Here is a 12213-nt window from a genome sequence, read left to right as displayed (position 1 = left end):
ATCCCTGAGCTGGTTCAGTAAACTGTCAGTGTTTATATTGATATGATTGTTAACTAGTTTGTATAAAAATCTGAGCCGGGTGTTCTTCCTCCTTTCGGAGAGAAGGGTCCACTGCAGGTCATTGAGCATTCTTGTCACGCTGCTAGTCCGCCGGTACTCATTCATTGTCAGTCGGGCGACCCTGCGCTGGACGTCCTCTACCGCCTGTATTACTGTGCATGTACGATGGCACAATGTCTACCTGTTGTGATGCAATCTCTAAAGGGTGGTAGAAGACTCAGCAAGCGTCGGTGATGTTTATTACCTGTATATAAATTCCATCCACGCAAAAACGAATAAATAAAAGTTCGGTCTGTATTACAGAAACCTTTATTCCGACGTTTGAAATTTGCGACAAAGTGTTGTCCTGTTCTAATGAAAATAATAAATTTGAGAGTTGTGTAATGTGAATGATATAGTTGTCTCTCTATGTCTGTACCACAGTCACTTATCTATATATAGACGGCCAACATACGGATTCTGTTTGGCTACTATTTTTCAGCTCCCTCCTATCCCTTCCCAGATCGACATCAGTATGAAAGAATACTGTTATGATTGCGTCGTGTCTGTAACGGTGTCATGCCATGCCTTGTTTTGAGTCAACAGTTAAGCCCCTTCCGGATCTTGCCGCGTTCACAAATGTTGCCACCGTGTAGACCAGCATTACCAGATTCTACCGCATGGTGTTGTCGTTCCTCGAGGTCGCTGCATGGATATATTATACACATATATTCATATGACATATTCATCTGAAGTATAGTAGGTATCCACACGAGCAATGAGGCTGTTGCAGTGCCTTTTTAACGTGACCGAGGCACCTCCTTTTATGTCCCTTCCGAAAGACGATGCAGCTCCATCCCGGATGCCCTTCCCCGTTTTGAACCATTTATCCATGAAACAATATGTACATGTATTTTGCATTCTCGATGTATGCCTAACCTGTAGAGGCTAATAAGGTACAGTCAGAGTGTGTTTATTGTGTGGCCCTCCTTGCCTTACATTGTATTGTGCTGCCCGGATGAAGCTGGGGTTGGTTTTCGAACCTACCGTCGATAGATATGAACAAGGAGGTGTTATAAAAACTCTTTGATATGAATAAGTGATATCCTCGGAACAAAGGTGATGATTTATTGATATTAGGGGTATGGCCACTCGCTGTGTTTATAGCCCTGGAGTGATAACACATTATAAAATTATCCAGTTTATAACATTCACGTTGCAACACTCAACAGACCGTTCAGTTACTTTTATTAGGTGAAACACGATTCAGTGAGGATGAAAACGTAACCGTGTCAATTACACTAGTAACATTCATCTATATAATTAATACAGTATCCAAGTGTCTATCAACAGCTAGAAAGGGAAAAGTCAATTGCAAAAGCTGTTCCGTAAAATATGACTCCCCTTGTTGACTCCGACTTTCTTTTACAAGGGAACCAAACATGGTAGTAAAACTATATCGTCGGATCTTTTGGACGAAATACGTGTGTGAAAAACAAAGCTTGGCACAACTTTATTTTCTACAAAGATACCAGTGTCATATCCTTATAATTAGTGTCAAATAGCAATGTTCGATATGTCTGTAGCTACGTATACGTACATGTATGTCATATGATGTTCCGTGATACACTGAAGTTTTCCTTATCGTTAACGTGGCCATTTTTGGAAAGGTCACACGTCGACAGGGTATGCGTCATGCCCACAACACTTCTTGTGTCCGACAGACCAGTGTTGTTTCTGACAGTCACGGCTGCAGTACCGCGTCATCTTGCACCGGCCACACAGCTTCAGGGCACCGGTTGACCTGTAGAAGATGTAACAGGTACAAACGTTACTCAGGAACTTTGTAGTTTTTGTAGCGTTCCAATTGCCTTTTGTAGGCTACGAAGACTTGTAGGAATTCCATACATGAAAACAAAAGTTTCCATTCTAAGAGACCAAGATGTCCGGTTGGAAACAAAGTTTCCATATAGCCTGGGTACCATCCTCCGTAGTTACCACTCGATCGCCATTTTTGCTTCATTACCATTGAACCGGCGGTAAAGCCCCCCTCTCACTGGACCTCCGGCACGCTGGCGGCGTTGCTGCGTCCTCTGGATTTGTGTTACCCTTGACTTTATGATGGGAATATCATTCAAAACGTACAAGTATGACCAACAAGACATAAAACACACAAAGCTTTAAAAGATCCGTTTTTATCGATGAAATTCTTTTGGTGCTTTGTCAATTCGATCGGCCGCAGCGACGCCGTCAACGTGCCGCGGGTCCAGTGAGAGGAGTTAATATAATTGTTATGGAGAAAGGTACATAGCCATAACTTCTCAATTAGAAAGCTAATTTTCCCAGGTCAATAACAGCATGTGCACATATAAACCATAGCATGACAATGTGACAATACAACTTTTTAATATCATCATCAGCAAACCTACCTGTAGCCTGGTTTTCCACACTTCGGGTTGCAGCATCTCAGCAACTTGGACTTCCTCGCCTGTCGTATCAGCTTCATGCACTCTTCCCAATGACGGTCCATCCCAAACCTTGCGGAAAATATTACTCATTTAGGGAAATAGCTGTGAAGCGAGACATCAATGCATGCACATTTTATACTGTGAAGCACTAAAGAACGCACGGCCTAGAATTCTGAAAGTTTTGAGCGATTGTATTAGATCTGGATTCTTGCTTATGGATCAGAACAGTATAAAACATAAGACGTTACACTTACATGTATACACCGCGCTGTCGCTCTCTTTCCTCCTCACACAGACATACACCACACACACACACACATACGCACACACACAAACACACACACGCACACACACAAACACACACACACATACGCACACACACACAGTGTCACATACACACACACAGTGTCACATACACACACACACAGTGTCACATACACACACACAGTGTCACATACACACACACAGTGTCACATACACACACACAGTGTCACATACACACACACAGTGTCACATACACACACACAGTGTCACATACACACACACAGTGTCACACACACACACACAAAGTGTCACATACACACACACAGTGTCACATACACACACACAGTGTCACATACACACACACAGTGTCACATACACACATACAGTGTCACATACACATTGCAAGACAGACCAACACAAACCAACGACTCAGTCCAGCTTTATTTGAAAGTTTGCCTACAAAAGAAACAGTTATTGTATCGTGATTCTGAAAGTATGCGACACTTACGTCTGGGCTACCTGGCAGTAACCGTAGTCGTCGGTCAAATCCACTCTTGCTCCAAGTTCAATCAGTCGCCGAACTGTGTCTACTTGTCTGTAGATACATGCGTGCATGAGTGGAGTGTCCCGGCAGCGGTCCCGTACGTCTAAAGTTGCACCATGATTCACCAGCAGGTCCACCACTTCTGTCCAACCTGAAGTTGGGATTTTCGACACAAGAAATATAAATCAGCTTGACAATTGCAAAGCGTATGTGGTCCTCCCTACGTTGGATTTTCGACACAAAAAATACATATCAAGTCGACGTTGCCTTCTGCAAAGTGATATGCAATGTATACTTAAATGAATAAATGTAGACAAATAGACAATGCATATTTTAGGCCCTTGCTATACGACGCACCAGTCTACTAAACCGTCAAAAGTCATTGCCATTTCCTGTAAAGTTCATGAGTCATGACATTCAGGAGTTAGCGTTAGTGTTCACACGCAATTTATACGAATGTCACATCGTTTGCTCTGAGTTACGACATCACCGACAGTTCGCAAAGAAAAATCGTATCTCCATTTTTAGTTTGTATTTTCGATTGCCAACCTTTAAAGTCTAACAGACAAGCATTTGTGATTATGAATCAATCTACTGTACCTTGCATCGCAGCTGCATGAAGGGGAGCATATGAACCAGTACCTCTGGTTCTTTTCACCACGGACGCCCCCTTGCGGAGCAGCAGTCTCACTATGTCCACATGCCCCCTGTGGGATGCGATGAACAATGCTGTGGACGAGACCTCGCCGTCCGGATCGCGGAAGTCAATGTCTGCACCTGCGTTTGGTAATTCATTACCACAGTTGATACAAGAGAGATTATACGTCTGGATGATATTGCAAGGAGGTCACATAGTTGACAAGCAATACACGGTTCAAAACAACCTCCATTAACATTTACTAGTATCCGCCACACCCCAGGTATGCAAAAAGTCTAGATACACAGGAGTGTATCACACTGGGAGACGTTGAATGGAGATCTCTTCAGGCATTTTTAGTGTAGCGGGTACAATTGTAACCTTACGGAATCATGTTGGTATTCCGTAAGGCATTACATGTTCCTCGATCACTATTCAGTAATAACTTAATTCGACACTAGATGTTCCACCGATACATACGGAGTTACGAAGAGACGCTCCTAGCAGGTGATTTATCAAGGAGTCTTCATGTCCAAAGAACATTTGTCACTCCTGTTTTGTGTTGCAGGATTAGATAGAACAAAAGATACATTAGCTCACAACAGTCGTGCTAAACTTCCCTTTTCGGCCCGAGCTCGTATGTAAATTGTCTGCACAGCACGGAAAGGAACAACAGGTGGTACTAGTGCACTGTACTTCACACTTGTGTGCTAATTTACATTTGAATCATATCTATGGTCCAAAGCCATCTTTTCAAATTCAAATCACTGCAAAAAAGTTACTGCAATGCTGCTGTATAAACTGAAGACTTATAAAGCACTAGTAAAATAAAACAAGAGTCCGTAGGACACAATTCTCCGTGAAGTATTTATAGTATGTACAAGTATTGACCCACACAAATTGCATCTCTGCACTGTCCACGTAGTGTTTTAGAGCAAGTAAAGAAAACGTGTTTGTTTATCTTTTTCGTTCAATTCAGGAGTGGTCAACCTGCTGAAAAGTATGTTTTTACAGCATGGCACAGATGGGATCTAGAAATTCCGGGAAAAGTCACAAAGTTAAATCTAGATGGCCCCTTTTCAATTATCAACGAACCATTCTTATTCAGCCTTACAACTAAGATGTATCAGAAATCACAAATATGCAGTAAATCCTCTTTCCACAATTTATTGCAGGCCGGCCTGATCTATAGCTATCAAGCTATTTGCAATAAAAAAGGCTAATTTATATTATCGTAACATTTCACGAAGGTCAAAGGTCACCGGATCTAACCACCCGGAAGTGACACTGGCGCGCGCACTTTTCTGAGAGATATTCCTCAACAATCTTTCATCCCCTGCGTAAACTTTTTACATTGTCACAGCCGCCGTATTATAAACTACAAGTGTGGTAAGTTTGAAGGTCCAGAGATTTCCCATTTTCACACTGTGCGTAAAAGTGCATCGTCCGTCCCGTGCGCACATACTGTATGCGAGTTGCGAGTGGACACGGCATACTTAATACACAGACTGAAGCTCACTCGGCACATGTTCGCAGCGAAAACTCACAATTCCCGTTGCCGCATTGGTATGTAACTTGGTATATCGCTAGCTAGGTTGCGTGTGGTGATGCACGTTGTCTATTTTTCAATGTAACAGTGACTATACGATCACAGCAAGTAAGGAAGATTTATACCCCGTATCTGCCTGAAGTATTCCAGTCATGCATAACGGATTATAACATGGTCCCTATGGCAGGGCAGTGGGACATAGCATTAATTATAGGGGTGCAATTACGATATTGGATTGACGTTTAAAGTAGTTATGGTGTAACAAAGCTATTGTGCATCACCACGCCGAACCAGGCAAACGATATGCCAAGTTACACACCAATGCGACAACGGGATCGTGAGTTATAGCTGCGAACGCGCAAACAAATGCATTCCCAATACTCCCAGAAGGAGGTCATCCTCCTTCCCGGAGCAACAACACGACGTCGACGTAACTGCAAATACTGGGAGAAAACTATAATAGTACTGTAATGGATTGTGCACAGATACTAGTCTATCGACAGTCCCGGTAGCAGGTACTAGGTTAGCCTGGTGGGGTGCTCAGTGGGAGATTTGAGGCAAGGAATACCAACATACATGTATTTGAGTCCAGGTCTATATCAAAAGTCGCCGTGAGGACGACTTGGGTATGACACTTTTTAAGACGAAAAGAAAAGTCGTTATCAATCTTATATTTAGATCGCGCGCACACACACACACACACACACACCACACAGAAACGCCACAAGTAGCCAGAATCCATAGATGGCACCAAAATTCCCACAACTGTATTCGTGGTTCATCATTGACCGGCACCAGGTTTTATGACGCATTTCGGAAAGAATTACATGATGTTCTTACCAGCTTTCAAAGACGCTTTGGCGTCTTGAAGTGAGCCTTTCGCAGCAGCATCAAACAGACGTTTATTCGCATTAGAAGATCCCGCCATTTTGTTAGGACCGCCGTTCTCGACACCTTGCTGTCTGACTTTGAAATGAAGAAGCATAGGCAGAAGTTGTCTTGTCACGTGAGCTATTGTCTTGTCACGTGGGCTATAATCTTGTCACGTGAGCTATTGTCTTGTCACGTGAGCAATTACTGTAGTGTTATCACGTGCCTGGAATGAGAACGTAAAAGTGCTGAAAGGGAATATTCAAAAACTGCTCCATTTTGGACAATTTTTGTTAATAAGAATTAAATCTTTCTTAATTCCCAAGGCTTGCTTTTATTGATGGATGCACAATGATACGAAAAGGCATTGCTATCATTCGTGAATGTGTGCGCGTGCTTCTTGCGCCTAGTAAGTGTAGTTGCTATCTTTTATGGGCCGTTATTTCACTAATCAAGCAGATGTTGGAAGGGAAGATCGCTACCCTCTTCTGACTTGCCCCGGATGTGACAGATTCATTAAAGAAAGCGGGGCTAGTCAGAAAGAGTGACGATTCCCCTTTCCAACCGCAACTGGAAAGTATCACTGCATGTGATATGGACTATTCCAAATGCAAAGGTTGCATATAAGGTGGGGAGGGCTTTGTTTTCTTTGCCTTCACTCCCCTACTCATGCATCATCATGAAATATGCAGCATTATGACTATTTTTTAACGTTTTGTGTGTTAGTCTTTTTTTTTATCAATCATACGTTTCGTTTCCACAAATTGCCCAAACCGGCTACGGATCAATTTATAAGTTTTTCGAACTTTGTGTACTGCGGCTGCATGAAATAACTGTATTTAAATGCTTGTACATGTACTTTTGTAGAATTAATAAGTTTCAAGAAAACAAAACAAGCTAAATAAATCACAGTGATTACATTTATGAGCCAAATGGTGAAAAGTCAAACTAAATATGAATAAATGATATCCTTGGAACAAAGTTGATGTTTGATTGCTATTATAGGTGTACTATGTGGTCATTTTCTGTGTTTATTACCCTGGAATAACAACACTTTATTAGCTTAATACATTCACGTCGCAACACTCAACAGTCCGTTCAGTTACTTTTATTAGATGAAACACGATTCAGTGATAATCAAAACGTAACTATGGCAATTACTATACTGCATGTGACATTGATCTAACAACGCTGAGCTAGGAAGGGAAATATTGATCATTACAAAAGTTGTTGGTAAAACTTCGACTACCCTTATTGACTTTCTTTTACAAGGTAACAAAGCTGTATCGTCGGCGTCGGACCCATTCGACAAAATATACACGCGTGAAAAAAATAATTTTCTACAAGGACACCAAGGCCATATCCTTGGTGAGAAATAGCTATGCTCGATATGGCTGCAGCGGCAGTCTTCTCGACAATGCTTCATATACCGGGAATGATTGGGCAATTCATATCGTCGTTAGAGAGGCAAAAAGTCATAAAATGTGCGGAAGAACGTTTGTTATATGCGTTCTAAACGTTACAGGACACATCCATTAACATCATTATTCTTAGGTTGCTTTTGTTTGCTTTACAGGGTACGCGTTATGTCCACAGCACTTCTTGGGATACGCATCTTGCCCACAGCACTTCTTGTGTCCTATAGACCAGTGTTGTTTCTGACAGTCGCGGCTGCAGTACCGGGTCATTTTACACCGGGCACACAGCTTCAGGGCACCGGTTGACCTGTAGATGAGATAACAGGTACATATGATATTTCAGACAAGACAATTTCCTTTGATAGGAAGTACAAATAGACCTCTAGCCACTTACGGCACTAAAACGAGGCTCCAGTTGGAACCCAACTCTTATAAGAATGTTTTGGGGTTGAAGATCCAACAGCTGAACAAGCTATTAAGGAACTGTGTCGTTTTTGTTGCTTTCCAATTGCCTTCTGTAGGCTATGAAGACTTTTAAAAATCAAAATGGAAATTGGAAAGAAAGTCTCTATGTATACCTGAATACCATACTCCGTAGATACCGCTCGCTCTCCCCTTTCGCTTAATTACCACGACAATCGACATTGAACCGACGATAACATGTTGGTTGTGGAGAAATGTATGACCTAGGATAATTTTCCTGTGCCAATAGTAGCATTTGCATATGATGACAATGTGAAACAAAAATAACTCCATCATAAGCAAAACCTACCTGTAGCCTGGTTTGCCACACTTCGGGTTGCAGCATCTCAACAGCCTGGACTTCCTCGCCTCTTGTATCAGCTTCATGCACTCTTCCCAATGACGACATCCTACTTCTGTCCCAAACCTGGTCACAGGTGGAAAATAGAACTCATTCAGCGAACTAGCTATGCCACGGGATACCAATATACATGTATATGTCACAGTAGAGATGGCGATTCAGGACAATCGGTGATTGTCCTAGGACAGATCGCGATCAGAGTCTGTCGCTGATTGTCCTGAATCGCCATTTCTACTATGACACATATATACATATGTTTCCTATAGAACGCATGGTTTATCATTCTGAAAGTTTGAATGGAATTACATTACATCTGGGTCCTTTCCTATGAATCAGTATAAGATATGTAACGGTTCACAAACATGCATACATCGCACTGTCACGCACACACACACACACTGAAAGACAGAAAAGCACAATCCAATGAATGTTTTTTTGCAAAGTTTGATTTGTCTACATGAAAAAAGAAAAAAGTACATTGCATTCATTGTATCGTGATCCTCAAAGTATGAGACACTTACCTCTGAGCTATCTGGCAATAATCGTCAGTCAAATCCACTCTTGCTCCCAGCTCAATCAGACGCCGAACGGTGTCCACTTGTTTGTAGGCGCAGGCTCTCATGAGCGGCGTGAACTGTAAGCAATCCCGGATGTCTAAAGTTGCACCAGCATTCACCAGCAACTCCGCCGTTTTTGTCAACCCTACGATTGGATTTACGACACAAGAAATCTCAGTTATTGACACAACAAAAGTACAGCGACTTTTGTAAGGTCTTGTACAACTACACATGCAGACAACAAACAATGGTATACAAAATGATAAACCTACGTACAAGTATATGAATACTTCAACATATTGAGTTTAACGTATCACTTACACTACTAGTTCTAAGATCTAAAAAAAATAAGAAATACACATCAACTTGACATGGAAATGTTGCCCTCCAGGATGTAATAAGAAGAGCTTTATTGCAAGACAATTGCAACAGGTGCAGTGTACGACAACTTGGAAATATGGGAAGTGTTATGAAATGTTAGATTTATGATATTTTTTCTTATCTAGATGGGGGGAAGACCTTGTACAAGCCATCATTTTTTCTTCTTCCCCCAGCACGTGTATTTTTTTTGTTTTATTCTGCTCTATCATGTACTGCAAACTGATTTTGATATGTGCAAATAAATAAATAAACAAATAAGGAAATGAAATGCGATGCCTATTTTTGCGCTCTACTTTTAGTTTTTTTTTAGTCTACAGACTTTCTTTGAATCGACCTACCTGCAGATGCTGCTGCATGAAGGGGTGCGCATGAACACTTGATCCTCTTCGAAACGGACGCCCCCTTGCGGAGCAGCAGCCTCACCATGTCCAGGTCACCGTTGGCGCATGCGGCGAACAGCGCCGTTTTAGTGTTGGTTCCGCTGTCAGGCTGCTCGAAGTCAATGTCTGCACCTGTTTGGTGATCCATGATTTCATGAGAATTAATTCATACAAGCGAAATTTGAGTATATGCTTTTCTCTACAACTGGACAAGATTATGAGACTACTTTCGGACGATTCGAGTGCCATCCAACGCTCTTCTTCAGCGTTTAACGTTTTATGTTAGAATGTGAAAATGAACTCGCAAAACAAATCAATGCTAGTACATTTGACGTGTAAAACACAAAAACGGTTGAATATGTCAAATTCGCAAATTCGTAAGGATCGAATGCAAATGTCACTCAAATGTAAATCATGTAGATATAATTCCTATGGTAAGACAACACCATGGCAACTGTAACTGAAAGGCAATCGACACGTATACTAGTATGCTAATTGGGAGCATCCACGATTTCATTAGAAGCAATATATACAAGCGAGGTTTGAGGGATCGATTTGAGTATATGTTTATCTCTACACGGCTCTACTGGACAAGATTAGGAGATTACTGCAGGGCGAATCGAGTGCCATCCATCATAAACTTCAAGCGATTCCAACGGTTGCGTATCCAACTGGCAGAAGAAATTTTTATTGCAAAGGTACTTTTGCCAGTTGGATATGGTCTTTGCAACCGTTGGATCTGCTTGGCGACTAATCCACCACTCTTATTCAGCGTTTAACTTAGTAGAATGAACTTGCAGAACCAAGGAGGTTGGCAGAACAAATCAATGCTTAAGTACATCTGACAGGTAAAAACCGGTTGAACATGTCAAAGTCGCAAATTCGTAAGGATCTAATGCAAATCCCACTCAAATGTAAATCATGTAGATATAGCTCCTATGGTAGGACAACACCATGGGAACTGTTACTGAAAGGCAATCGACACGTATACTAGTATACTAATTTGCATATATTCCAAGCGACCGGAAGCATCTTCGCTATTGTTTAAACGAATTCACGATGGAGCGACCGGGCGATGGGTGATTTTGACGACGATCTTGAAAAGGAAAAGGAAGTTTATAATGGCCTTGCTAGGACAAACGACACAGTGCTCTCAAACATTTATGCCAGGCGTTCCTTTTCAGCCGAAGGTCGTTTGTAGATTGTAGCGTCTTTTTATAGCACAGAAAAGACCATCTTGTGCACTAGCTATGCAAGTCCTTATCTGCTAATTGACATTTGTATAATCATCTTCTGGCCCTCTTTTCAGATCAAACTCTGATCAGCGAGAACGTTTTCAGCAACTGAAAATGTAAACTGATACTTTACTTAGTTTAGGACCAAAATAAAAGTTTACTTCTTTAGATCACGGAAACACAGTACTAGTCTCTACCAGACTAACCGCGTCAGCTATAGAGAGAACATTTGCTGGGGGACTTTGGCCATGGAGGATAACATTCCCATCCGCAATATTGGACCCTAACTCCATAGCCAACCGCCTTCATACAGTTGACTCTATTTGGATTCCCAGCGACCCGCAGAGGCTGGTAGATTCTAACACAGCTTCAACTTGTTCAAACACAGTACCCCTTCAACTTGTTCAAACACAGATTCTAACACAGCTTCAACTTGTTCAAACACAGTACCCCTTCAACTTGTTCAAACACAGTACCCCGGCAATTGTCAGTGGTACCAAATTTTATTCAGTCAGTAACTAGCCTCCTTTACAGGCCTTCTGGGTGACGTAGGCATTTAATTTGTGGGAAGCGCTGGGTCGCGATTTTTAGCATATCGTATGGCAACCTGGCCCCAATATCTTGTAAATCACGAATCAGTGCTCCCCCAAAAGCAAACGACGTCGCTGCCCAGAAAGCCTACAAAAGAGGTTGGATCGACATTTGGTTGCATGACGCGAGTCTACGTCATTACATTACGTCAATGCTTTAGAAGGCATACGGGTATACAGGTTCATGCCCTTTTCCGTCATTACATTACGTCAATGCTTTAGAAAAGAAGTTACAATATGTACTTACCAGCCTCCAGATCCTCTTCAACGCCTTGGAGGTTTGCATGCCTAGCGTTAAACACCAGCCACATGTTCTTACTGCGTTGCGACATTCCCTCCATTTTGGTTAGGAGCGCTGTGTATGTTGCCGACACCTTGAGCGCTTGCTGTCTAAGTTGGAACTGAAGTAGGATGGGAAAAAGCTGTCTTACTACCTGAGCTATTGTCTTTCCACGTGA

General features: G+C 42.0%; 2 protein-coding genes across 3 annotated transcripts; both read right to left on the bottom strand.

Annotated features, from left to right (window-relative positions):
- Positions 1-1695: 1695 nt before the first annotated feature.
- LOC136429773 (ankyrin repeat and EF-hand domain-containing protein 1-like) lies at positions 1696-12173 on the bottom strand. 2 transcript variants are annotated; one of them, XM_066419742.1, is made up of 5 exons: positions 12003-12173; positions 9889-10062; positions 9134-9314; positions 8562-8678; positions 1696-1843 (listed from the first exon to the last, which is right to left on the bottom strand). In XM_066419742.1, the coding sequence occupies exons 1-5, from the start codon at positions 12094-12096 to the stop codon at positions 1711-1713; spliced, it is 699 nt and encodes a 232-aa protein (XP_066275839.1). In that variant the 5' UTR covers positions 12097-12173; the 3' UTR covers positions 1696-1710. The 2 variants fall into 2 exon arrangements, with proteins under 2 accessions (XP_066275839.1, XP_066275838.1); XM_066419741.1 differs by lacking the exon at positions 1696-1843 and adding an exon at positions 7465-8096.
- Positions 2465-6510, bottom strand: LOC136429098 (ankyrin repeat domain-containing protein 1-like). The gene is made up of 4 exons (XM_066418977.1): positions 6342-6510; positions 3958-4092; positions 3280-3466; positions 2465-2576 (listed from the first exon to the last, which is right to left on the bottom strand). Exons 1-4 carry the CDS (start codon positions 6484-6486, stop codon positions 2465-2467), a joined length of 579 nt encoding a protein of 192 aa, XP_066275074.1. The 5' UTR covers positions 6487-6510.
- Positions 12174-12213: the final 40 nt, after the last annotated feature.

This window comes from Branchiostoma lanceolatum, chromosome 3 (assembly GCF_035083965.1).
Source record: "Branchiostoma lanceolatum isolate klBraLanc5 chromosome 3, klBraLanc5.hap2, whole genome shotgun sequence".
In the NCBI taxonomy this organism is placed as follows: Eukaryota; Metazoa; Chordata; class Leptocardii; order Amphioxiformes; family Branchiostomatidae; genus Branchiostoma; species Branchiostoma lanceolatum.
Note: the sequence above shows the minus strand (reverse complement) of the source record. Positions and strands in the feature narration are given on the sequence as shown.

What these genes read in the sequence shown, in the direction of transcription:
- LOC136429098 (XM_066418977.1), bottom strand. Translation starts at nt 6,486, where the DNA reads ATGCTTCTTCATTTCAAAGTCAGACAGCAAGGTGTCGAGAACGGCGGT. An exon ending in CAAAGCGTCTTTGAAAGCTG is followed by an intron (nt 4,093 to 6,341) that starts GTAAGAACATCA and finishes TACCAAACGCAG; the next exon opens with GTGCAGACATTGACTTCCGC. An exon ending in TACTGCCAGGTAGCCCAGAC is followed by an intron (nt 2,577 to 3,279) that starts GTAAGTGTCGCA and finishes ATTTTCCGCAAG; the next exon opens with GTTTGGGATGGACCGTCATT.
- LOC136429773 (XM_066419741.1), bottom strand. Translation starts at nt 12,096, where the DNA reads ATGGAGGGAATGTCGCAACGCAGTAAGAACATGTGGCTGGTGTTTAAC. An exon ending in TGAAGAGGATCTGGAGGCTG is followed by an intron (nt 10,063 to 12,002) that starts GTAAGTACATAT and finishes ATCACCAAACAG; the next exon opens with GTGCAGACATTGACTTCGAG. An exon ending in TGTGGCAAACCAGGCTACAG is followed by an intron (nt 8,097 to 8,561) that starts GTAGGTTTTGCT and finishes TCTCATCTACAG; the next exon opens with GTCAACCGGTGCCCTGAAGC.